At 37.2% G+C, this 26,952-nt stretch overlaps 1 protein-coding gene across 2 annotated transcripts in view; it reads left to right on the forward strand.

Annotated features, from left to right (window-relative positions):
- Pacrg (parkin coregulated) overlaps positions 1–25,317 on the forward strand; it is a 349,369-nt gene extending 324,052 nt beyond the window's left edge. The window contains exon 6 of one of the 2 annotated variants that reach the window (XM_087188174.1): positions 23,743–25,317. In XM_087188174.1, coding sequence (XP_087044300.1) covers positions 23,743–23,855 — 113 coding nt within the window. In that variant the 3' untranslated portion in view covers positions 23,856–25,317. The remainder of the gene's footprint in view (positions 1–23,742) is intronic. The other variant, XM_004869057.3, reaches the window with a different exon arrangement.
- The last annotated feature ends 1,635 nt before the right edge of the window (positions 25,318–26,952 follow it).

The following is a 26,952-nucleotide window of genomic DNA, read 5'->3' on the forward strand; positions in this document are numbered from 1 at the left end:
CTGGTGTCTTTAGTAATAGGTATAATAATTTATAATTAACATTATATTTACAATATGTACCATTAGGAAAATCCTAATTTTTAATATATTTGAGAACAGTTTCACATATTTCTAGATTTTCTTTTTTCTACTTGTCTTTTATGTAAATCAATGTCTTGTTAAACTCAGATTCAAATAAAGTTCTTTTCAAGTCTCAGTACAAAATCCTTTTGAGAATGAGTAAATAAATGACCCTGCCCTTCTGTCTGTCCCCTTGAAGCACAAATTTTAGCTTAGTTCTACTGTCTAACTTTTTTTTACAATGCCTGTCCTGCTTCTTTAACATTAAATGAACTTTCCAAGTAGTCAAGGAACTGGACAAACCTTATAGCAGTTGCTTACACTGAGAAGAACCAGGCTTACAGACTTCGTGGGGGACTGTCAGGAATAAAGTACGGCAAGGAGGAGCTAGTAACACAGCCTTAGTTTATGTCCCATCTACACTGTTATAGGTGATAAAACTTATAACCACCCCACAAGATTATTCTTGTTCTATGAGAGGGAGTGGCTTATTTATGAACTTTGTGTACTATTTTTCTATGAGAGGGAGTGGCTTATTTATGAACTTTGTGTACTATTTTATGAACTATTTGTGTACTTATTTATAAATAACACTTTTCACAGAGTTTAATTAAGCTATGACTAATACAACAACTAATAAATCTAAGGTAGTGTAGCAAAAAGAGGAATATTGTGGAACCAGAAGACATATGATGTGACCTTAGATAAATCACTTAACTTCTCCGATCTTCAGCTTCCTCATCTTTACAAAATGTGTATAATGACAGCTTGTTATGGGGGCTGACATGATAATTACAGACCATGAGTCCATAGCCCCTTTGTATGGAGCTTGGCCTTGACTGGAATAAATATGATAACCATTGTCATTAAACAACATTATATACATATATAACAATACACAAATATTTTGTGATCTTATATAAAATAAAATATTGTTATCTAACTTGTTAGAGACCAACATAACTAGGTGGTTGATAGTATTGGGTGAGACCCAGCCCAGTATCCCCACTGGGTACCTGTCCTGGGCCCTTGCATAACCCGTGAGGGAGATGCAGCCTCCTGGTTTCACCTGCTGTGTCACTTTGCTTCAAATGGTGCACCTTGCTTGTGATAACCAAATGCCTTTTGAGTAGCCAAATAAGCTAAAGGATTCATTCAAGCGTAAGTGATTTTCAAATGCACTGTTTCCTGGTATAATCCATTAAGCTCAAATGCATGACTGATGTTTTGTGCAATTCATATTTTAAACTGAGAATCTTGCCTGGGGTAGACAAGGTCCTCTTTGGGAGATCCAAACTAGTGTTAAACTTGTGAGCATATGTCCCTACATTTAAATAATGAATTTTACATGTCTAAAACATGTGGTCTTTCCAGTGACTACTTTGGAGTGAAAGAGAAAGAAGTATTTCTATAAAATATTTCTAGAATACATTTGTTCTACACCCAATAGCAATTTCATCTCTCCTATGTTCTTTTACACATGTTATTAAAGGTTACAGAAAATTAGGACAATAGGAATGTTTAATTTATAGCTTTCAGAGATGAACCTACAAAATTAATGATGCATTGTATTACATTTGAGGAACATAAGCCAATAAATGGCATTAAAACATTTACAGTTAAAATATGGGCTTTGGCAGCAGATTAGGGCTGTCTGGTAACTTATTTGGATTATTTATTTCTAATTGCACCAGTAGTGCCTGAAACACTTCAGGCTTCACATCTCAGAGACTCCAACAATACCATAAATTTGTGTCACCAATCTGCAAAAGTAAATGTAATAGTTAAATACCATATCCCCATGATTGTGGATATCAAATAGCCTTAGAATTATCAAAGATAATCTAGGATATATACCACGATAGACTAATGAAAGTCCATTACAAGAGACTTAAAGTTTTTAATTCAAGTTTAGACACATTAAAATATATAGGTAATAAGAGCATTAAATTTACAAAATTTGGGAGTTTTTGAACCAGATCTTTAATTCTGAAATGTAAGCGACTTATAAAAATTAGAAACAATTATTTTATGCTGATATTTTTTAAATAACCTTTTATGAGAACCTATCATTCTCAGGCAACCTGACTCAAACCCTGTCAGAAATTTCTATGGGTCCTAATGAGGCCTGATCTCATGATCCTTTAACATATTGATAAACTTTGAGGAGCTAGTTTTTCACCAGTTAAGAAAAGGAAACAAACAAAAATATTTCAGTTTCTCTGTCTTAAAAGTGACTTACAGCCAACATGGTGGTATACGCCTGTAATCCCAATTCTCTGGGAGGCTGAAGCAGGAGGATCTCAAATTTGAGCCCAGTCTGGGCAACCTAGGGACTTAATGAGATGCTATCTCAAAATTAAAAAGAAAAGGTGAGTGGAAGAAGGTTGTATCTCAGTGGGGAGGCCCTGGGTTCAATCCCCAGTATCAACAAACAAACAAACAAATAAATAACTTGTATAAAGTTTATTTCTCTTCATAGAAATTTAAGTTTAATTTTGTAATTAAGTCTTATTCTTCATGAAATTCTGAACAATTTTGAGGCAAGAATTTACATTTTGGAAATTCTCCTCAAAGTTCTTTAAAACTCATTAGGTTTATTACATTTGAAAGCAATAGATTGCCCTAAGTGTGTGTGTATATATATATACTAAAAGAACAGCTTCCCCCAAATTTCTGAAATTTCGATTTTGAATTATCATGTATATATCAAGTCTCTGAGTACTTCTTCCACATAGACTTGACTAGTTGGTCTAAAAAGAACCCTAGGATCATAACAAAGCTGGAAAATCTATGTAGAAATCCTTCAATATAAGCATCTCTGTAATTTACCTAACTACACCACAGTTAGTTTCACAATGGCAAAATATTTGTGCTGGGCTTTCTTTTCCTTGTGTGGATTGTGGCACACCTAGTAGAATTCCATGCTCGGCCCATGTATGGAATTAATCCACTTACCCAGCCTACATGACCAATTCTTCCTTATTCTGTCTCCTCCTAAGTAGCTACCTGAGGCCACCCAGTCTACTTCCAAAGAGAAAGATGCATCCCACATCAAAACTTAGTCGTGTCTGATCTTTCTATCTGGTGTACCTCCCTGGTTTAAACTTAGTAGGCAATATCTAATCCTTTTTCCAAATAACAGGTCTTGAAGAAGTTATAAAAAAACTTATCTTCCTCTTCCATCTTCACTTCTCCAAATTAAATGTTTTCACTCCTCCAAGCATTTTTTCCCCTATTAAGTTTATTGGTACATTTTAGGTATAAAATACAGTTACATATATCATTGTGATCTTGTACCATTACATGAGTATCTTGGTTCTTATTTTTTTCCCCTTCCCCTGCCCTCCTTTCATCCCCTCTGCTCTTCCCTATTTGCAAAGACCTTGTTTCCATTTTTTTCCTCTTCTCATATTTTTTCCTTTCCTTTTTTTCCCTTCCCCTACCCCTCCCAATTCCCCTGCTCTTTTAGACCTTTTCTTCCTGTTACACAACATCAGTTATACATTTTTTAAATTGCAATATTAAGATCTAGGAGACATTACCACAGATTTTACAGAATTTAAAAGGATATAGAAAGCATATTACAAAAATCTGTTTTGAAATAAATTTGACAACTTCTAAGAAGTACCTTGGAAGACAAATTAATGAAACTAACTCTGGAGGAAATATAAACTGTGAATACCACCTATTAAAGAAAGTATATTCCTAGCTTGAAAACCTACCTATATGACAACAGCAGGCTCATATACATTTTAACTGATAAATTATATCAAACAATTAAAGCAGAAAAAAGAAGGAACACTTCTCCACTCATTTTAGGAACTCAACATTGTGCTAATCCTAAAACTGGATAAAGATAATAGAAGAAAAAAGTATGAACATAGATAGAAATTTGTTTAACAAAACAAACTATTAGAAGTCAGATCTGGCAGTATGAAGAAAGCAGTTTTGTTATAGAAATGGCAGTGTTGGTTCAGCATTGGAAGATCCACCCCCAAAAGTCATCATTTTAACAGAGGAAAGCAAAAAGCCACATGATCCTGTCAGTAGTTGGAGAAAAAGTATTGGACTAAATTCTACAGCTGTTCATGGTAAAAGCTATCAGGAGACTAGAAGTAGAACAGAAACTTCTCAAAAGATTAAAGACATGTACTCCATACCTCCAGCAAAAATGCCTTATATGAATGGAGAAGATACAGTGCTTTCTCCATAAGGTGGGGAACAAGGACAAATATGCCTATTCTTCATCTGTCCATTAAACTTTTGAAACATAGGCCTAAACCAAAATAGTCTGGCAATAAAATGACACAATTAGGATAAGATTGGCAAGGTAGAAGCAAAATCTTTATATGTAGATGAAATGATCATCTACAGAGAAAATACTATGCAATCTCTAGGAGCCCTTAGAACTTGTATTCGTATTTAGCAGGATTAGAAAACACAAGGTATATATAAAAATTCAGGTCTGTGTATACTTGCTATAAATGAAGAATTGGATATTGAAATTTAAAAGTTATGTAGGAGTACAAAGGACCTAGAAAAATAAAAAGAAATAGAAGGAAAAAAAACAGTGTTGGAAGATGTTTAATACCTAATTCTAAGACTTCCTCAAGGGCTACAGTAATCAAGGCAGTGTTAGTGTAAGGAAAGACATACAGATCATTGGAATAAAACAGAGAATCTAGAAATAGAGCCACACATATATGGTCTACTGAGTTTTGAAAGATTATTTAACATTAACATTTTATAGAATATAAACTCAATTCAAGAGCCGAGGAAAAGATAGTATTTTCAGCAAACAGCACTAGAATACCTGGTATCCATATGTAAAAAATTAACCTCAACCCTTTATTTCCATACATAAAAATAATTTGAAAGGATCTGTGAACCTAAATATGAAAGCCTAAAACTATAAAACTTTAAGAAGAAATTATAAGGGAAAATGCTTATGAATTTAGGGTAGGCAAGAATTTCCTAGGACACAAAAAACATGATGTATAAAAGAAAAAAATTGATAAATGAGATTCCATCAAAATTTAGAACTTTAAATGACATCATTAAAATAAAAAGTAGTCCTTAAACTGACCATATTTACTATTCATATAACCTATGACCAGAATATATAAAGAACTCTTACAGCCCATTAATAGACAACCCAATTAAAGAGTAGACACAAGAAGATGATAAATAGCCAGTACAGTACAAGGAAAGGTGTGCAATACTAGAATCAGAAAAATACTAATCAGTACAATAACAAGATTAAATTATACACTCATTAGGGAGATGAAGTTCAAAGTTTTAAAAGCTTTGTCATGACTTTTTCTTTTTGTTGGATTCTCCCCCTTTGCATTTAATTTGTCATGCCCAATGGATTTAGTCTGCTGGGCTTCCTGGGGCTGTGATCCTCATTGTCTTTTCCTAGGGTATTGTCTAAAATTTCTTGGAGTGCCGGTTTGGTATTCATGAAGTTCCTGAGGTGCTCTTTGTCATCAAGTATCTTATTTCTCCATCAATTTTGAAAGATAGTTTTGCAGGGTACATCAGTCTGGGTTGGAGGCTGTTTTCCTTAGGTCCTGAAATACATCACTCCAAGCTCTTCTTGCCTTGAGGGTTTGCGTTGAGAAGTCTGCTGTGATCCTGATGGGCTTTCCTTTGTATGTGACTTGTTTCTTTTCTCTCACTGTTTGTAGAATTTTGTTCCTCTGTTGGGTTTCTGGAATCCTAACAATTATATGCCTATGTGTAGATTTTTTTTGATCAATGCTAGTTGGAGTCCTATATGCCTCACTTATCTGTATGTCAAGTTCTTTTCCCCTCCTTGGGAAGTTTTCTGCCATCACTTCTGTGAATAGTTTTTTTTAATGTCATCTGCACTCTCTCCTGTTTCTTCATTGACTCCAATCAGTCTTATGTTATTCTTCTTTGCATTATCTAGCATCTGCTGAGTTGCTTTCTCATAGTCCCTTACAATTTTAAAGCAATTTTTCTTTTCCTGGTCACTAATTGCAATCTTATCTTCTATATCTGAAATTCTGTCCTCACATTGGCTCATTCTGCTCTGTAAACTTTCAATGGAGTTTTTAATCTCCTGGAAATCTGTTTGCATCTGTTTTATGGATTCCATTTGTTTCCTGTGTTGGGATTCCATCATGTTCTTCAGCTCCTCTATTTTTTTATCTGTGTCCTCTCTAGATTTATTAATCATGTCTTGCACTATAAGCACAGTCTTTGCTGTTATCTGAGAAATTATTTGTGATTTCATTTTTCCCAGGTCCTCTTTTATTGCCAGTTCAGGGAGTCCAGGTGGTTGAGTATCAGAGTGTTCCATCTCATTTCCCTTTGGGGTTGCTGTAGATGATCTGGAAGTCTGTTTTTGAGGCTTGTTTATGTGTCTTCTCATTTCCATGGTGAGGGGGGTGTGCTGCTGGTGCCCACCCAGCTCACCTCTGCCCTAGGAGCGAGTGGTGGAATGGCGGTGGGGAGCCTCCTCCTGGGTGCTGGGATTGGCTCACCTCCTCTGCCCTAGGAACAAGTGGTAGAATGGTGGTGGGGTGCCTCCTCCTGGGGACTGGGATTGCCTCACCCCCTCTGCCCTAGGAGTGGTGGAATGGTGGAGGAAAGCCTCCTCCTGGGCACTGGGATTGCCTCACCTCCTCTGCCCTAGGAGTGGTGGAATGGTGGAGGAAAGCCTCCTCCTGGGCACTGGGATTGTCTCACCTCCTCTGCCCTAGGAGCGAGCTGTGGAATCCCTCCAAGAATTTTTTTATAAATACACCTTCAAGAGCCTAGAAAAATCTCTAGAGACAGGGACTGAGGACTCCATGTCTGCAAACACTGAAAGTTGTGCAATGATCTAAGAGAGTGGCCCAGAAGGACAGATGGTCCCTACAAAAGCCACAGCTTGCACAACCTCGGCTGATGCGCTACACATATGGTCAGCCCATGAGGAGCTCTTTCCCATTATGAACTTATGGGGTTAAATCATGTTCCTCTTTATTCAGACTGCTTCATGTAATTTCAAACCAAATTTTCATGTTCAAAAAAATGTTGGGAAAGCAGAGCAGTCACATACTGTGCATCTATATGTTCTCTTCTTGGTAGACCTCTGTTCAGATCTGCCCAGAGCGGGGAGTTATTCTCAGATTTCAATGAGAATCTCTAAAAACATGAGCTGGTGGGGTGGTGACTAAAGGAATTAAATCTAGTTCTGAAGACAAATTCTGCATATTAGCTTCCAGTGTCCACCATAACAAATTAGCACACACTGAGTGATCTCAACAGCAGACATTTATTGTCAAATGGTTCTGGAGACTGAAAGTTTAAGACCAAGGTGCTGGCAGCCATGCATGCCCTCTCCACAGACTCCAGGGAAGAATCCTTCTTTGCTGCCTCCAGGTTCCAGCACTGCTAGCAATCTTTGGGATTTCCAGACCTGTGGATGCCTTACTCCACTCTTTCCTCCATCTTCTCAGGGCTCTGCCCTGTGCTCAGCACCTGTGTCTCTTCTCTTCTTCTTGTCAGGACACTGTTCTCCTAAGAGTGGGATTAAGGGCCAACCCTATTCTAGATTACTTTGGCAAAGATCCTCGTTTTTTGTTTTCTTTTGTGTGTGTGTGTGTGTGTGTGTGTGTGTGTGTGTTCCAGCTACTTTTTTTTCCTTTTATTGGTAAAATTTAGATATACACAATGATAACATTCATCATAGGGAATTTGTATCTGTACATGATATATCTTGCTTCTTCCTTTTTCCCATCCCACCCCTCCCTTCAATCCCTCTTCCCCTCATTATTTACAAAAGCTTTGTTTCCTTTTTTTACTGTCTTTTTTATAACTTTATTAAAATACTGAGTTTATTTCACATGTATATTTTTATCTCCCCACCATCTCCATGTCTGACCACCACTACTACTATGTCCTATCATAACATTCCATACATACTTAAAACCAAGCAAAGGGTGGAGTTCCATCTTTAAAAACTAAACAGGCATTTTGGACAACACATTCTTGGTAATGGAACCTGGACAACATTTATCAAACACAGTAGAGAAAGTTCTCACTTTGCATTATAAAAAGGATAGCCAGATATCAACTGTTACAGAAATGAAATAAGACAGAAAATTTTAACAAACTGTTTAAATTGTTTTCTTAAAGAGACTTCCTCTACTGCCAGAGACATTGAATAGTCTCCTGGTTAGTCATCTGGAGGCAATTCTTCACATAATTGATGAATTTGGCTTCCACTTTGGGAAGACAACCATACTTTTCTATACTTGCTTGCATTTTTGCTTTAATATCTTCTACAGAACTAGGTTGTTTGGGTGTTTTGGGAATCTTTTCTCATTTTTTGAAGGATTCTTGACCTTTTGATCTTGGTATTGATGGTTTTGAGTCTTTTCCATTCAGGTTTGATTTTTGTGCATTTACTGTCTTTTTGAAATAGGGTTAAACTATGCAGTTCAGGCTGGCCTTGAAGCCACTTTGTAACCCAGACTGGCCTTGAACTCACAGCAATCCTCCTGGCTCAGCCTCCCAAGTGCTAGGAACACAGGTATGCACCACCACACCCAGCTGTTTTCATTTTTTTTCTTCTATTCTCCTTTTTTTTCCTTGTCCCTTCCTGCCTTTCCCACTCTCCCCTTCCTTGTTCCCCTTCTCACTTGAACATTTTTTTCCCATTTCCCAATATCTATTATACATTTTGGTCCTTATTTACATTTTTGGTTTCTCACACCAGAGAAACACTTTGGTATTTAAACATTTATGTCTCATTTATTTCACTTAAGCATATGGTCTCAAGGTTTATCCATTTAGCTAGAAATGTCTCAAGCTTATCCTTCTTTGTGGCAGAGTAGTATTCCATTGTTTTTTAAAAAACTACATATTCGTTATCCATTCATTGGTTGATGGACATTTGAGCTGTTTTCAAGATTTAGCTATTACAAATTATGCCACTATAAGCATGGGTGTGCATATATCGCTGTGGCATGATGTTTTAAATTTGTTCAGGAAGATACCAAGAAGGGGAATATCTGGGTCAAATGGAATCTCTACTTTTAGTTTTTTGAGGAATCTCCACACTGATTTCTATGGTGATTGCACCAGTCTACACTCCCACCAACAGTGGAGAAGGGTTCCTTTTTCCCCATAGACCAACAGCATTTGTTATTAGTTTATTTCCTGATGATAGCCATTCTTTCTGGAGTGAGATGGAATCAGCATTGTTTTAATTTGCATCTCTTAAATGTTCAATGATGTTGAACATTTTTTGTATAATTATTTGCTATTTCTTCTTCATCTGAGAAGTATCTATTCATTTCAGATGCCCATTTTTGGATTGGGTCTTTAAATTTGGGGGAATCTTATTTTCTTGAGTTCTTTATATAGTCTAGATATTAGTTCTTTATCTGAGGAACAGCTGGCAAAATTTTTCCCCACACTGTAGATGTCTCCTCACTCTGTTAGTGGTTTCTTTTCTGTGCAAAAGCAAAAAGATGAGATCTAAGTTGTTGATTCTTTGTCACATATCCTGTGTGATTGGGTTTTATTCATGAAGTCTTTGCCTACACCAATGTCTTCAAGTGTTCTACCTATTTTATCTTCCAGCAGATTTAGTATTTCTGTTTTAATATTTAGATCTTTGATCCATTTCAATTTTAGTTTAGTGCATGGTGAAATATATGGGTCTAGTTTTAATCTTTGCCATATGTTTGGGGCCTTTGCAAAGATAAGGTGGATGAGTGTGTTTGGAGTTATTTCTGCATCTTCTAATCTGTCCCATTGATCCTTGAGTCTGGTTTTTTGCCAGTACCATGATGTTTTTTAACAGTAGCTTTGCAATATAATTTCCAGTCAGGGATTATGATGCCCCTCTGCCTGACCTTTGTTGCCCAGAATTGATTTCACTATTCCAGGAAAGACCCTGTTTTAAAATTAAATCTATTCTGAGGCTCTGGGAAGGACATGATACTGGGGAGACACTCCTTGTTACAATGCAGGCTGAATACCTCTATCCTATAGTGTGAAGATATAAAATTTCATATTTGATAAATAAAGGCAGAGGCCTTCTGTGCCTTATTCCATCCCACTACCATAACTATTGAAAATGGGCTTGCTCCACAAGACCTCATGAACCCCCCTTTTTAACTACCACAGAAATCCCATTCCCTTTCCTTTCAGCAGAAGGGTTTGTTTAGTTAAGAAAGGAGTAGGATCTAGGTAAGTTCTGGGGGGGGGGAAGGTGGTATAAATTGATTTTTGTCTTTGAAATGCTGCACATTAGCCAGAGAGGTGAGCAAACACTCACTACAGCTCTGAGTTCTGCCCTGGGCCTCTGACAGCCATCCAGGGTGCTGCTGTGGCCAGCCTTGCCAAGTACCCCAGAGACCCCAGGGATGATATTCCTTGTACAAGACAGCTGGGCAAGAGGCCTAGGCCCTCTGAGCCCAGTGGAGTTTAAACCAATAAACTGGGTGTTCGCCTGGTGGACAAGGCAAGGAGGATTCTTTGGATAAGCAGAATAGTATGTGGAAAAACAAGTGGGAGCTGGTGTGGTGGTGCACATAGTTTGAGTCCAATCTACACAGCTTAGCAAGACCCTGTCTCCAAAAGAAGGATGTGGGGGCTTGCTAGGGTTCAAGCTCAATGCAGAGACCATGAATTCAATCCCCAGCATTGTGAAAAGAAAAAAGAAGGGAAGGAGAAAGGAAAGGAGGAAGGAAGGAAGGAACCAAATGGAAGTGCAAAGGAAGGAAGGGGAGAGGAAAGAAAGGAAGAGAAAAGAAAAGAAAAAAGAAAAAAATAGACACTAGGTGCAGCAGCCAAGGAGATTGAAGACTCTGGCATCAGAGTTTCTAGGCTCAACCCTGTTTCCCACCTATGTGCTCTTGGATGGGTTTCACAACTCCTCTGTTCCTTCAAATCCTTAACTTAAAAAGCATTTTATTGACCTTCAGAGAAATATAAGGAGGTATTAATGTCAGGAGTGTCAACTTGGCAGGAATGAGGGGAATGAATTACCAAATCTGAGTGACATTGCCAACATAGACAAATTCCTGCACAAATCTCCCTCCCTGCCGGTCTTCACTGCCTTTGCCCCCACTTCACTGCAGAGGAGGGCTGAAGTGTTTAATCACTAGGCCAGATCTGGAGGTTTACAGAGAATTGCCTGTCCAAATGGACTATCAAACTCTCAGCCTCTTTCCAAGAAAGCTACAGCTTTCAACTTGTAAATGGCTCTTATATTTGTAGTTTAAATCTAAACCTTTCCACATCACAGGGTCTGTGTTTCTTCCCCACATCTCAGTTCTATCTGCAGTGTCAATGTTGTTCCTGTCTCTCCACTGCCCTTTCAGGGATCAGACCTGGAACTGCAGAGCAGTTCATGGCTCAGCACACCTCCATAGTCTGCAGACCCAGGGCAAGTATGGTATGCTTCAAACAGATTATACAAGGAAATCCCATTCACTACTTATGACAATAGGACATAGACTGAGGACCGGGACTAGGACTGGCCTCTGTGCCCACTGCCTACCATCAGGAGGGGGCACATGGTCCAATGTTTGCTTCCTGGCCATGAGTGCCCAGCACATAGCACAATCCAAGACTCTTGGGACAGAATCCTATTTTTCCACTAGGTCCAAACTCCATCCTTGTCCTCTCACAGCCCCTGTCTGGTATGGTTTATGCTGGCAGAATGAAGGGCTAGCTCTTCTAGGCACTCGTCATCTGTCTACAGTGCAGACTCTTGATCTTGTGACTGTCTCCTCATGAGGATCCAGATGCAGGAGAGGGGTGGGAAGACTGGCTATTTACTTGACATCCCTGCAAAGACATGTTTGAACTGCGCGCTTTGTCACCCTCTCTCCCCTTCTGAAGACACCCATCATAGATCTAATGACAAAAGTTGTTTGATTCCACATGGCTCCCAATCCCTGGCCAGTAACATCCCTGCTGCTAGCTGGAAACCTAATCATTTAAATCAGAGATTTCCACCATTTTATTTAGGGCCCCTTATACATGCCTAGAGAAACCGGAGCAGTATATTTTAATGTATTTAAAAACTCTACTGGGCCCCAAATGAGCAGGTGTGCAGATATTCACCCAGGAGAAAACAGTACTTTCTTCTATTTATCGTCTCCAACAGAAGTTTTACTCAGTCTGAGCCAGGAAGTTAGCAAGGATCTAAAGCTTTAAATTAAGGGGCTTCTATATTCAGACAGTTCCTATTTTGTACTTTTGAAACCATCTAAAATATCACCTATTTTAGATGTGCTGATAATTAAGGTCTCATCCTCATCTTCCTTGATATGCAAATCTCTCTCCTGAGTACCAACAAATGCCATTTTAAAGGTCTTTTGGGGGACACTGCAGAGAAAAAAAGAATGTCACTAAGTGTAATTGTTATGTTGAATAGTCGCTATTCTTGATGTAATTAACACAAATTTAAAGGGGCGTAGGAGACAAAAAATAAGCTTTATTCAGTGGGGGAGCCTTTCCTGGACCCTGAATAAAGTGTAACAGGGACCCAGATTGTTCCACTCACTCTGAGTTCACCATGCACTTTGAATCATATTCATGATTCTAGAGATTATTCCAACCTTCGTATGCTCTTTTTCTTCAGCTTGGACCTGCTCGTGTCTTCACACTGAGCTATATCCCCAGCCTTTTTTGATTTTGGATAGGCTCTTGCTAAGTCTATAGGTGGGGCTCAAACTTGAGATCCTCCTGCCTCAGATTCCCAAACTGCTGGGATTATAGTTATACACCACCATGGTGTTATGTTGGCATCCCACGCCGAGCTTAACTAAGGCTTTGTGCCGGGGTGGGGGGGGGTGTTCTCTTGGGCTGGCTTGGCAGCTTCTTGGTGCCCCTAGGGTGCAGCTGGTTTACAGACACTCAGTACACAGGCCCCGGCAGCCTGCTCCTCATGCATGATGCATCTCTATCCTAGATTACTCCCCATATACTGCCTGCCCCAAGAACCTAGTTTGTTAGCCATCCCTCTGTCCTGTCAGGAATCTGTATTACAACAAGTCAAAAATGTCTGTGACATTAGTCACTCTCACATAACAAATGTCCTTTCCTTGCTCTTAACTGACAGTTGGGGGAGCAGACCCAGCCCCATTTCCCCTCTCTCCATGTGGAAGATACAGGACTCTGTTGCCACTGCAGGGAACACCTGCAGGCGCACTGAAGGGGTTCCAGCACAAGGACAGCTTCAGGATTTAGAGCAGAGTTCAGCAACTGTGCCCCCTAACATGTCCCCATAAGTGGTCCACACACACAGCTAGTTCCCTAAAATTCTCTCACTGGAGCAGAAGGGAGTCCCATTTTAACTCTTTGCTGTACTTTGGTTTATTTTAGCCAAACATGACACTGAAGGAGAAATTTTCCACTTAGTATGAAATCAGCTTTCTGTTTTGTTTTGTTTTCACTTTGACAGAAAGGAATATAAATAGCTTGACATAAGCTTAGCCATCAATGAAGGTAGAATTGAAAAATACAATGGACATATTCCCTAGGAAAATTGTAAATATTATTGATATTTTCTTGCTTGCCTGCTTTCAGTATTATATCTTCGTGTACATCTTGAATTAATGTACCAAGTAATAAAGAAAAAGTAATGGTAGAATGTTATTATGACTAAGCTCTATTCCATGCCCTCTAAGATCAATTTACTTTTTTTGCTCTTAAATAAAGTACTTTACTCTCAGCTTTTTGTGAGCCTATTTATATCTATTTTGAGTTGGCCATGTAATGAAAAAGAAAACTCACTCTTTACTCAGTGGCTTTTAACTTAGATTTTGCATTACCTGTGATGACTCTGCCTCTGTTCCCTCTACAGTTTATCTTAGAATTTATTTCTTGAATCTTGAAGTTATTTTTATCACATACTAAATCACTAGTTAGTGATACAATATTAAAATTTTTAAAACGACAATATAATTGGACCATTATTGCTTGATAATTTTTCCATTATTATAAGGTTTGGTTTGACCTGTAGGCAAGTTGGGTATTTATTTACAAGCACTTTGTGGTTCTTCCAACAGAAATCACTGACTATTATATGTCTGTCTGTGTTTGTGTATTATAAACAATTCAGTTCTGCTTAGGAGCAGTGAAAACATGTTTTTTGTCATCTGATAGGGTCCAAGGAAGGCCCTAAATAGGACATGGGGACCTCAAACACACCCCCACCCCCGCCCTGCCAAGTAGGAACTTGACTCATATGATAGAAAAAGAATTTTCAGGATGCACAGGCAGATGTATTAAGCAGAGTTAGAAAGTAAGAGAGAAAAGATAAGATTCCACCTGGAGCAACTGGGGAGTTTACTCTGGTGCAGGTGTTTGGAGTGGCTGCTCATAAAAGCACAAGGCCAGCTTTTAGGAAATAGCTAAGATGGACCGCCATCCAAGAATCATTATCTTAGTCCTTGTTGCGGAGCTCCAGAGACATTATAATAGTTTGAGGGACAGTTCAGTTTGCACAAGGTGATTATTCTTTCTTGGGAAGAAGGTGCCTCCATTCTGACTTTAGGCATTTGCTCCTGCTTGGGGGCAAGTGATCTCATCATGAGGTAGTCTGCAAGACTTTGCTTTCCCTTGGAACCCAAGGTGATTGAGATTTTCAGACTTGTAAATGTTGTTGCTGGATGGGGTACAAAAATGAAAGTTGTGAAAGCTGGCAATTGGGTGTCCCTGCAAACTGAAAATTACTTTAGCGACTCTTACTTTGGTGTCCTCATTTTTAAAGCTTGAGGAGATAGACCAGGTAAATTTAGGACTCCCTTGCAATACAGATACTGCTTAAGTGATTAACATGCCTGCATGCAGAGCTGAATAAGGATCTTATCCAGAGTTTTAAAGTACTAAGGCAGACAAAAAGTTGAGTTTCCTTGTCTCCTTTCTACCTATCTTTATTTCTTCTATCCTATCTCACTTTCAAAGTTTCTTATAATCTGTGAATATTGAATAATGATATTCAAAGAGAGACAGTGTGATATTTTTATGACAGGCAACTAAAATTTCTAAAAAGGATTTCCATTAGGGCTCAAGTGACAGTGGAATAAAGAAAACAAGTGTGAAGTCATGCCTAGAAACACCTATTCACATGATCACCTTTGTCACATACCTGCTGAGCTGGCTAGTTTGCCATGAAGGCTCGTCTCCCATGGTGACTCAGGCACAGGCAAACACCAAAGCATTAGGGAATAATGTGATTCTTAGAAAGGTTTTCGGGATATGCCAAAGAGAGGACCACACAATGTGCTTTTCATTGATGAAAGAAAGAAATAAAGAAAGAAAAAGGGAGAGATGCAGGGAGGGAAAGAGGATGTCACACATTTGTTGAATGCTGGATACAGCCAACAAAGCAATGTTTTCTAAAAATCATTGAAGAGTGAAACTATGCTGCCATACAGTCATTTTCCATTTGCCAAATCCACAAAGGCCTCCTCCCAGCCTTAAATTGAAGCATACATGGCCAGAAGGCCTAAGAGCTGAAGCTGTTCAGCACCACCAGACTAGAAAAAAGGCAAATTTAGAAAAGGGTGGCTCCCTTGTGAACATGAACATCACCTCACAAACTTCATGATCCTTTTAACTATAAACCCTCTCCTTCTACTCCTCTTTTCACTAACTTGACTCTAGGTCAGGACACAGATTTGGGACAGTGATTCCAGGTTTCGTGGTAGATTTTTTGAGGCTATTACATGGGAAGGAGAGTGTTGCTCAGGCTTCATGCATTTTCTTAGCAAATGCCATGGTGAAGAAATGCAAAAAGTTTCAAATGTGCCATAAGCACAGTTATCTTCTTGTAGGAAAAAAGGAATATTAGCTTCATCAATCTTAGCTTTGTCCTATACACCCTGGGAAGATCCAAAAAAGAATCTCCATTTGTCTACTACCTCCAAATGGTTCTATCAAGGTATACCTTTGATTTCAATGCAGTTTTTGTCAGATTTTTGCTAGGAGCACCATTATATGTTTTGCTAAGTCTTTGCTAAGAACTAAGTCATATATATTGTTTATAAACTCAAACAAAGCACTCAAGTTTTTTAGTCCTGGGACTGCCAACCAACTAGATTTGTGCAGCCACCCAAATTCATACAGTGCATGGTGAGGGAGACAATACAGTGCCACTGCATGCCTTGTCCTCTGGGTGCCCCACAGATCCAATCTTACTCTAATCTAACAAGCCTGTGAGCTCAAACAGCAATGAGCTAGCTAGGGGTTTGGGATTGTGGACATTGTTACTAGGAAGTAAATTCTATGAAGGAAGGGACATTGGTCTTTTTTCACTGCTTTGTCTCCAGCTCAAGAACAGCTCCTGGATGTTCTGGGCAGAGATCATTAAGTATTTGCTAAATGGGTGGATGAATGGATAGTGTGCTAGTTTTCAATTGCTACCATAACAAACTGCCACAAATTTAGCCACTTAAGACAGTCTCCATTTATGATTTCACACTTCTATAGACCAGAAATCTAGCAGGCTCAGCAGAGTGACATAATTGGAATCTAATAAGGCAAAAATCAAGGGGTCAGCCACCTTGTGTTCCTTTTTAGTGTTTTGAAGAGAAGTCACTTCTAGACTCATCCCAGTTGTTGGCAGAAGTTAACAAGTAGTTGTAGTACAGAGGTGCTTATCTCCTGGCTGGTTGTCATAGCTCCCAACTTCTGGGCTGCCCACAGCCCCTGGCTCATGGTCCATTTGTCCTCAAAGCTAGTGGTTGTGGGTCAAATCCTTCCCATGATTTTCCAAACTTTCCAACCTCTCCTGCTACAACTTGTCTGCCTTTCTCTTCTGCTTTTAATGGCTCATATGATTTCACCAGACTTACTAAGGCAATCTAGAATAATCCTACTTTAAGGTCACTGGATTAATAACCTTAGTCCCATCTACAAAGTCCTTTCTTGGCAATATCTTGATTAGTGTTTGATTGACTAACAAGGGAACAAGAATATTTCAGGAGAGCTTTAATGTGTGTTCTGGATGAAATAATCAAAAAAAAAAATGCCTGGATGGCCATAACTGGAAGCTTGAAGTCCATGTTGAAGAGGATCCAAAATTTATCTCCAACATTCAGCAAAAGTAACACAGCTCTGCAGTCCTGGGATAAACTCAATGAAGATTGAAGGAATGTAAAACCTTAAATGAGCATGACAAGACACAGAACTTGAAGGTTTTCATTGCTATTTCAGAGTTAAACCAAAAATGATCTAATGATTGAATGACTTACATGTAAGTGGAGAATAAAATCAATAGGTTCAATGTCTTCTAAAAAGTAAGCATGATGATAACAAAAAGATGTCTCTAGAAGAATTTAATTGACGTCTATTAGCCAGCTGTGCCCTGTCCTATTATATGGCTCTCTGTCACAGTCAGTATATATTGATTCCTGTGTAATTTCATCAAAATCACCTAAAATCCCACAGGCCAGCACTAGAAAAGTCAGGGAAATATTATTTTTAGAGTTGGAACCCTTACCAGCTGAGAACTGGATCAAATGACTTGCCCAAGGACATCTGACAGTAATGAGCCAAAGCCAGCATCTGATAGATGAATAGATCCTACATCCAAACTGAAGTGACAGATATTCCAGAAATGTAAAAAACAACATTGCTGAGGCAAATAAGATCAATAGATTTCTTTTATGTAATGCACTGAAGAAAATGGAAGCTTCATTGATCCTCTTTAGCAACTCTTACATGATAGGAGATCAAACAACTCTTACAGATCTTCTCCACAAATTCTTATACATCATGAAGTAAAAATGTTTTAATATCATCAGTTTCTCTTGTGGAGCAGTGATCAATAATAACTTGAGAAAAATTCTTAACACACAAAACTAGCAGTTCAGCTATTTAAAACTTGAAGTTCACCTAATTAAAAACATCAAGCAAATACCTTCACTCTTTGCTAGAAAGTATGCAACTACATGGAGTACACCTAAATTCTTTTCTAAATCTCAGCCAAATTCCTTCTCCTAATTATGGATAAAAGTGTTATTCATAGTACAATCAAGTTGTGGGCCAAGTTTTCCTAGAGGAAACTTATTCCCTCCTGTACATTTCAAAAGATCTATTTGAGAGCATTTTACCATATTTCATCAAGTCTTAAAATGTAGCCAAGTGGTATGATATTTTATATTTTATGTAACACTGAAAAGTAAAAAATGTTGCTAACAAGATGATATCCTGATTCAGAAATGTATAAATGTAAAGAATGTGACAATGAAATATATTATCTAATCTAGCTTTCAAAGTAAGCATCAATTATCTCAAAAATGGAAAATAAACTAAAACAAATGGTGTAAAATGCTGTACACACACTGTGCACTGTCTTCAGAGTCTTCCTGAGCATTGCCTAACCTAATTCTCACAGCTGCAATATAAAATGAATATTAAGACCAATTTACAGGCAAGGAAATTCAACTCAAAACATATTAGTGCTTTGCCTAAGGCAGTCAGAATTCAGACCTAAACTAGCTTAATCCAAAATGTATTTGTTTTGTTTTCTAAGAGGTTTAAAATCACACTTTTTCCTGTTTATGGTTTCTTGCTCTGCATATCTACTCATTTGGGGAGCCTATGTAATAAAACAAAGCATGGGCCTATGTAATAAAACAAAGAGGAAAGGTTAAAGGCTATAGTTCTGAATACTTGGTACATTATAAACAAACCTCCATCAGTAATGCATAGCTAAATTCGATAACTAGAATCTGCATGACCTCAGGTACTTTTAAAACAAGTTATTTGAGATGCATAGATAGATGCAAAAATAGATATGTCACAATTTCTGTATAGTGCTTTCTATGAAACACTATTAAGTTACTCATTGGGAAACTAGCTATAGAATTCAGTTTTCACTAACGTATTTATTTGAATAGAGCTGCTCTCCAGAATAAAGAATTTGAAATTATGATCCTAAATAAGCAGAACTTTAATTCTTCTTTATAAAAATACAACAAAGTAACGAGAGTTATGTAATGAAGTTAAGAAAATACAAAATTTGGATTAGAAGAACATTTAATTATATTATAATACAAAGTAAAATAATTCAGTGTTCACATGACAGATTCGGTATGCTTTAGTTGTGTTCACAATTTATATTAATAATTTTTAACCCATGATTCAATAAAGTTTCATTGTTTGATGAATTTAGATTATTTCTATTGGTCAGTGCTGTTTTATGTTTATTTCAGAATTGCTAGATGAGGAAAGTGACACTAATAACTCTCATAATGGAGTTGAACAAATTTTGAAGGATATGCAACCAGATCAAACCTTATTCTTTTAGGGAATTTAATTTGCACAATGCTTTTGTTTCTAACTACTGTCCTTTATGAAAAGATCACTTGTTTTGGGTGGAACAGGTCATGATCTCTTTATCCTAACCACATAGTTCCTCCAACAATTCTCCTAAATACAAGAGGTATATAGATTTTAAATTACTTTTGCCATTTATTCTTCATTTATTTTATCAAATTGATATTTTGAGATAAGTGTAGTCTAGATTATACATAGAACAGTGTTCTACTCTTAATAATAACTTATAGAAAAGTGTTCTTATATTATCTATAAAGTAGTTTAAAATATGCATCTGTCTACACTTGTAAATTCATTATGGAGGAGCATTTTTGTGAACTTATTTCTGAAAATCAACCTAGTTTCCTTTGAATTTTACTTTTACCATCTATTGTACTATTAAGTTTCTCCAAGTTTCTTATATTTTAAGAAGATAACACTGTTCATCCCAAAAAAACCTTTCTAGAGTAATAATCACTTAGCATATAAGTGATTTTAGTATTGATATAGCTACATTTCTCTAAATAAATAATTCCATAATCAATGCATAATGTACTAAGTGTGCCTGTTAAATGATACTTTTGCAATGCAGGAATTTTCCAATATAAAAACCTGTGAGATGTAATCTAACACATTTAAAGAATTAACACCCTTAGATTACAATGGAAAGATAAATTCTAATTACTGTTTAATTTCTTGGTTGAGAATCCTTGGCATATATAATATAAAATTGACTCAATTTAAAAATTAATATTATTAGCATTTAGCTATTCCTTTAGAAACTTCAATAGCTTAATTTTTGGGGCTCAGAAAAAAAAAAAAGTCAACCAGGAAAAAAGTGTGTAAGTTTGGAAAGTTTGAAAAGTGACCATTAACATAGTTAACTGATCTGAAATCAAGCATGTTCAAGTCAACTGATTCAACCCTGGGTCACTGAAAAAATGATTTATTCTATAGAAAGTAACTGTTTGAAGTATTCTAGGCCAGGAAGAGGAACATATTTTAGGACGCTGTTATTAAGATGATGAATTAATATGCAATGTATGATACAATCCTGTGATCTTTAGTCAAATCCATTATGGAGAATTAGACATCTCCTCCCTTAAACATCAGTGGGTTCTTTGAATTGATTATCTCTTGCCTAAACTATGTTTTCCAATAATATAAATCTCAGAGGATTGTTTTACTAGTTATACTTCTAGGGTAGATATTCCTTTTTAAATTTTAATGGGACTATTGATTTGTTAATTTGTCCCACAGTTTTAGTGTTATTTAACTGTCTTAACAATGGTTAACATTTATTTAGTGCTTTCTGCCTGCTACATACTAGTGTTAGTTTGTTTTATGAATCATCTCATTTAAGTCTCACAGACCCAGAAGGAAGAAAGTCTTCTGCATCTGATTTAACAGATGAGAAAATGAATGCAGAGAGATTAATTTGCACATTGACAATCAGTTAGTAGATGGCACTGATAGTATTATTCAAATGGAGAAATAAAAAATAACTTCTGTAGTTTTCTCCATTTCTTGAATTCTCAGTGTTTTAACTGCACCTAATTAGGTATCTCATTACAGTGTATTAAATAATCATTCAGATATATTGATTTCATTTACCAGTGTTTAAACCAGCAATGTTCAACTAATAACACTTCTAAACTTGAAGCTTGTTCCAAAGTTGTTTATTTTTCTTGTTGTTAAATGTAAAGTAGAATTCGGTGCTAATTATTAACTATGACTTATTTACTTTCTTGGCTTTGATAATGGACAAAAACCAGATCCAGATTCAGCACTTTTACATGTGACAGTTCATTTTAAAAGCTTTAATAAATATATTGTATATGTAGTATAGTTAATAGAGCATTCATAGAGTTTTGCTGAGTTAATAAATCCAACCCAGAGTACTACTTGCACATCATCATATGGGCAGCCTTACTGCAGCTATCCTGAAGCATGGAGTTCCTCATGCGCAATAATCTGTCCTTTGTGTAAAAAGACAATTTTGCTGACAATGTTGGTTTCTACATAGAAGTCCTCATCATCAGCAGGACCTAACTTGAGACAATTCAAGACAATTTTTAAAAATCCATTTTAGAAAGAAAGGTTTGTAAGATCTCCCCATTGAAAGAGGTGAATTAATTGTAATTTGGAGAGAAAATAGATACTAGTTTCACTTTTTTTAAGTTTGGGGAAAATGAGTTGTTAATAATGATCAGGAACAAAAGTCATTCTGTCTAAATTATAAGATAGTAGATAGCTTGAAAATCCAATTGAGAGAATGAAAGACAGAGAGAAGTATATAAGGGAATAAGAAGGACAGTAATATGGTTAGAAGTACAGAAAGAATTTTAGTAGGTAGCAAGATTAAAACCATAAGGACTCTTTCATTTTTTTGAAAATCTAGGTGAAATAAGAGAGGAATGGAAAAATGTTAAAAATATGTGATAAAATACTAAGTATAGTATAGCCATCACTTTGAACTGTAGTTATAAAATAAGGATGCACTGGAAACAAAGGCCACAAAATCTAAATGACTGAAAGACTTGGTATATAATAACCCCATGTATATCAGACATGGAAGGGCCTTATTTCACTGGTAGCAGAATTCCTAGTACATCTGCCCATGACAAATGCTTTCTAACTTGCCTGACTCCTGAGTCATATGAGTGCCCACTATTTCACATGGCAACTGATTTTGAACAGCTTAACTGAAGAACTCCTATATCCTCTCTCCTATCACTTTTCCCCGGGGACCTTCATTTGACTGTCTGGGCCTCTTACAAGTTCTCAGGCAGTTGTTCTTATATCCAGGCCTTTCCTTGCTTCCTGGGCTCCTACAGGATTCCTGGGGTGTATTTATCTCATCACGCACCCTTTTGCTGGACTCATTGATTTTGAGCAAGGTTTGCCTTTTATTTGTAAGATTCCAAATATACTAAGACTCAGTCTTAGTATGTCATTGTGTTGCATTTTAGGGCAGCATTTGTTATGTTTTCCTTCTCTTTGTTTCTCCCGCTTTCTATAAATTTTCTCTAAAATCCTAGCACATTATTTGAAATTAGGTCATTTCTTCTTAGACAATCTTGCATTTTAAATTGTACTGTATCCTAGGTATGAGAATCCTGCTTTCCTCAAAATGTATAAAAAATAATTGTTGATAGTTTTGGTACTTGTTTTAAGTTGGCATAAGTGATACCATTTGAGGCCAAAGCTGTCCATACAAATTAAGTAAATATAGGTCCCTTGTCTCCACAGGATGAAACTTTAGATTACAGTTCTGGCCTGAAAGCAAAATATCATCTTGACAGAATACTGTGTCACCACTTCAGTAGACATGTGGACATGTTGATTGTTTTCTTATTATCATTTTATTAGACAGAGTAAAGCCCAGCTGGCTGGATTTTGTGATATATTTCATAATGCTAATAAAAGTATGTAAGATGTGTATAATACCAAAAATTTTTTTAAAGAATACAATGGAGTGGTCTTTCAATATTATCTTTCCTGTGTACCCCAAAATTCAGTCATTTTCTAATCTTATTATTTTGTCATTTGCAATCTTATTTCCACCCACTCTTGCCAGCTGTCCTTACTGCATTGCTCTAGTTCAGGGCATTAATATCACACCTTGTCTGTGACAATAAATTCTTCCTTGTTCTCCATGCAGCAAAAAATTACATTTTATGTCCCAGCACAAGTTGGAAAAATATCCTGGCATTCAGTGTAATGAATGGCCAGGCAAGAAGGTGGCAGTAGTTTGTAGCTTCCTTTTAAATATTTCTATTGTTAGAATCTCATGACATTATCTTAGTTATATTTATCAGGGAAAAAAAATTCAGCTTCCTAAGCCCTTCCTCATCTCAAAGCTTTGAGGCCCTGCATATACACTCCTGGGACAAATTATATTTTTGAAGAACAAGAAATGTACTGGATGGGCTGGGGATTTAGCTCAGTGGTTCTGCCACCTGCCTCGCAAGTACAAGGACTCGAGTTTGATTCCCAGTACCAAAAACAAAAAAGAAAAGAAATGATGAACTGGAAAGGAATTCTGATTTTTAAAACATTTCCTCTCTTTATTAACAATTTACATAATTACTTTTTATGGAAACTATTTTTGTTTATTTACTTTTAATTTGTTATTAGTACATATTTGTAAATATGCAATGATTACATTCATTGTGGGGAGTTGGTACCTGTACAAAACACATCTTAATTTCTTTTTCATACCTTTTCCTTGAATTATTTTTTATTTTTACTAGTTTATGTTTATATGTAATGGATAGATTCATTGTGGGATACTGGTACATACACACATCAAATCTTGATCTTTTTTACTTCACCTTCCCTCCCCTCCCTTCCATTTTCTCCCATGCCTAGAACCTCTCCCCATCTTCACAAGTCTATCTCTAGAATCTGCTTATAAAGAAGTATTCAATGAAGGAAGCAAGAACTCCCCTGCTCCCCAGGAATCACCCAGAGAGAATGCTTAATAACTGTTGGCTGCATGAGGCACTGTATCAATCACCTGCACTGATATGACTTGAAGAAGCCTCAATCTAAGCTGGAGAGCACAGTCCTGTCAAGACACATGGTGGTCACATTGTGGTGAGCTCTTTACCAGAGCTCCTTAGAGAGCCAATGCTGGGCAGTGGGGAGGTGGTGCATGCTTATAATCCCAGCTACTCACCAGGCTGACCAGCCTGGGCAACTGAGCAAGATCCTATCTCAAAATAATATAAAAAGGGCTAGGGATTTAGCTCAGTGGTAGAGCACTTGCCCATGTCTGAGGGCCTGGATTCAATCTCCAGTGCCAAAAGGCAAAATCCCTCAGGATTGCCATTTAGTGACCAACTGTTGAAGCCCCTGGGATGACACTGTCAGCACTGTGATGCTCATACCTCAGATGCATTGTGTGGGCCTGGCACCAGCAAAATGAGCTAAAGAAAAGGAAGGAAAGGCAGCCTCAAGCAAGGCCTAGGTTTAGCCTTTACTTTGTTCTGATGGCTGGTATGAGCATAAGTCAATCATTCAGTCTCTGTGTATGCTGTCAGACAGCAAGCATGAATGATACATACTCCATGTCCTCAAGAATATCACACCTGCATATTCTAGCTTCTGCCTAGTGTACCTGCTTGGTGACACATACTCTCTTGCCACTAATCTTTTCTCCTACTTTGAAAGCTCAGAGCAAGCAAGATGCCATTTTTAATCAAGCAGTTCACTCCCCCTCCCTTTCCATCACCCCCTTTTATTCCAGAAGCTTCCCAGAAGCAGAAAGACCCAGTCCCTCTGCAGATAACCCTAGATTCCTCCTCTCTTCTAGTGTAATTAATCCCTATTGCCCAGCTCTGGCTCATACCTGAGCTGCTGAAATCAATAGTTTCTGGATTTTATGATCCCCTTGTAAACACTGGCAAAATCAATGAGATTTCCATATGGGAGAGGGAGGAACATTGAAGTAGATGCTACTGGTAATGACTTCTTTACAGAAATGTGAGGTAAATGCAGGGTGTTCCTGCCGCTTTTATGCATAATGAGGCATTTATACAAACAACAACCACACAGCTAGTTGAACTGCCTGTGGCAAAATAATATTCAACCTTCAAGCTTAATAACTGCATAAACTTGGTACTGATAAGAAGCTTTCTGCTCTGGTTTTGAAGTGTCTAATTAAATGCACTCAAGGAGATTTCTTTGTTTTTTAAATCTTTAACTCCCCTCTTTTAAAACACTTTTGTGGTCAGTGTCATAGAACCAATGATTGTCTTAATGTTTCATTGTTACACAATGTTTCATTGTATTCTTTAGTGCAATGCCTGTGTTCCTTTAAAATAAACATGAGATTTCATGCTAAGCATTGCTCGTATTCTTTTCTATTTTTATTCTAAATGCATTAACCATTCCTCTTTGGGGAATGCGCTTGCAAGCTTGGGTGTATCTCACTTTATCTAATAAATGGGTTCCTGGCACATAGTATATAAATTGAATTTTAACAAATTGAATCATATATTGTGTCATATGTTTAAATGCCTGAGGGGCATTCATTTTAGAAAGTGAATCATTCTGAATTTTAAGTAAAATTTTATCCCTTAATTTTTCATTCCTGATAATCTAGGTTTTCACTTGGTTTGCTTTATTTTTGGAAATTCTCATATGAAACTCTTAAACTGATTGAGGAATTTTTTAAACCAAGCTGTTGAGGGAGAGGATTCTGGGAAGACAGTGGAGTAGGAAGCACCAGGGATCTGTCTCCCCACCTGGACAACCATTGCACAGGCAGAATGTCTGGGTTAACTGTTCAGGGGCCTATCAAAGGATTGCAACATGTAGGCAAAGACTTGCCAGGTACATTGTGGTCAATTTTCATCAATTCCAACTACTAGCAAGGTAAAAGCTGCCTATCCCCTGTCCTGTGTCAGGCAGCAGAGGCCCTGCTCCTGGAGCAGCTTGCACGCTGCCTATCCTTCAAACATTACAGTTCTGAGTTCCAGATGCTGCTTGCTGCCTGTGACCTCAGAGTAATACACACAAGGAGGCAGTTCTTACTGCATCTTTCTCCCCCACTTTTGTGAGTCGTTCTCCATCTAAGCAATGGCTAGAGAATTTAAATAGCCAGTACCCTTTTATTTTTTTTTCTCCTTTTCATTTTTCTCTTTTCCCTTTTGGAAAGATAGAATTTGGAGTCTAAGGTATTTTTAAAACAGTCACCTATTGAGAAGGGATCGGGAAAGTCATTGCCTGTGCTTAAAAGTTACTGAAAACACTTTAAGTTTACACCTCAGTTTGATCACCAGCATACACAGCCACAATGAGTAAAAAACAACAAAAAAGGAGAATCTTACATTCAGAGTTATTACATTAATATTAAATTCAAATGTTCAAATTTCAAAGAATAAAGCATGAAGTATACAAAGAAGCATGAAATAATTGCCTATTGAAAGGAAAAAGTAAACCAATACAAACTATCTCAGAGCAAAATGAGATGGTGGACTTTTTGACAAATACTTTTTAAAACTATCTTTAAAATGCTCGAAGAACTGAAGGGAGATGTGGAGAGAGTCATGAAAACAATGTTTGAACAAATGGAAACACCAATAAAGAGCGAACTTGAAAATAAGACAATTTAAGTGATAAATTTGAAAGAACAGAAACCAAAATGGTTGAAGAAAAAGTAGTGCAGCTTACAGAACCTGTGAGTACAATAAAGTGGGCCAAGGGGCACATTAGGGAGTGCAAGAAGAAGAGAAACAGACAGGAGCAGAGAGATTATTCCAAAAAAAGTAATAATAATGGCTGGTATCTTTTCATGAAAGGCATGAACATAAGCATTCAAAAAGCTTAATACATTCTAAGCAGAATAAAATAAGAGATTTACACAGGTTACATTATAATCAAAATGTTAAAAGATAAAGACAAAAAGAGAATCTTGCAAGCAATTAGGACCAACTTAATCCAAAGTATTATCAATAAGATTGTCAGCAGATTTCTCTTCAGAAACTTTGGAGGACAGATGGTACTGGCATGATACTATCAAAGTGCTGAAAGACAAAAGAAAACATCAACCAAGAATTCCATATCCAGCAAAGC

This window comes from Heterocephalus glaber, unplaced genomic scaffold (assembly GCF_053883595.1).
Source record: "Heterocephalus glaber isolate CG9 unplaced genomic scaffold, H.glaber_assembly_v1.0 deba00001523, whole genome shotgun sequence".
In the NCBI taxonomy this organism is placed as follows: Eukaryota; Metazoa; Chordata; class Mammalia; order Rodentia; family Bathyergidae; genus Heterocephalus; species Heterocephalus glaber.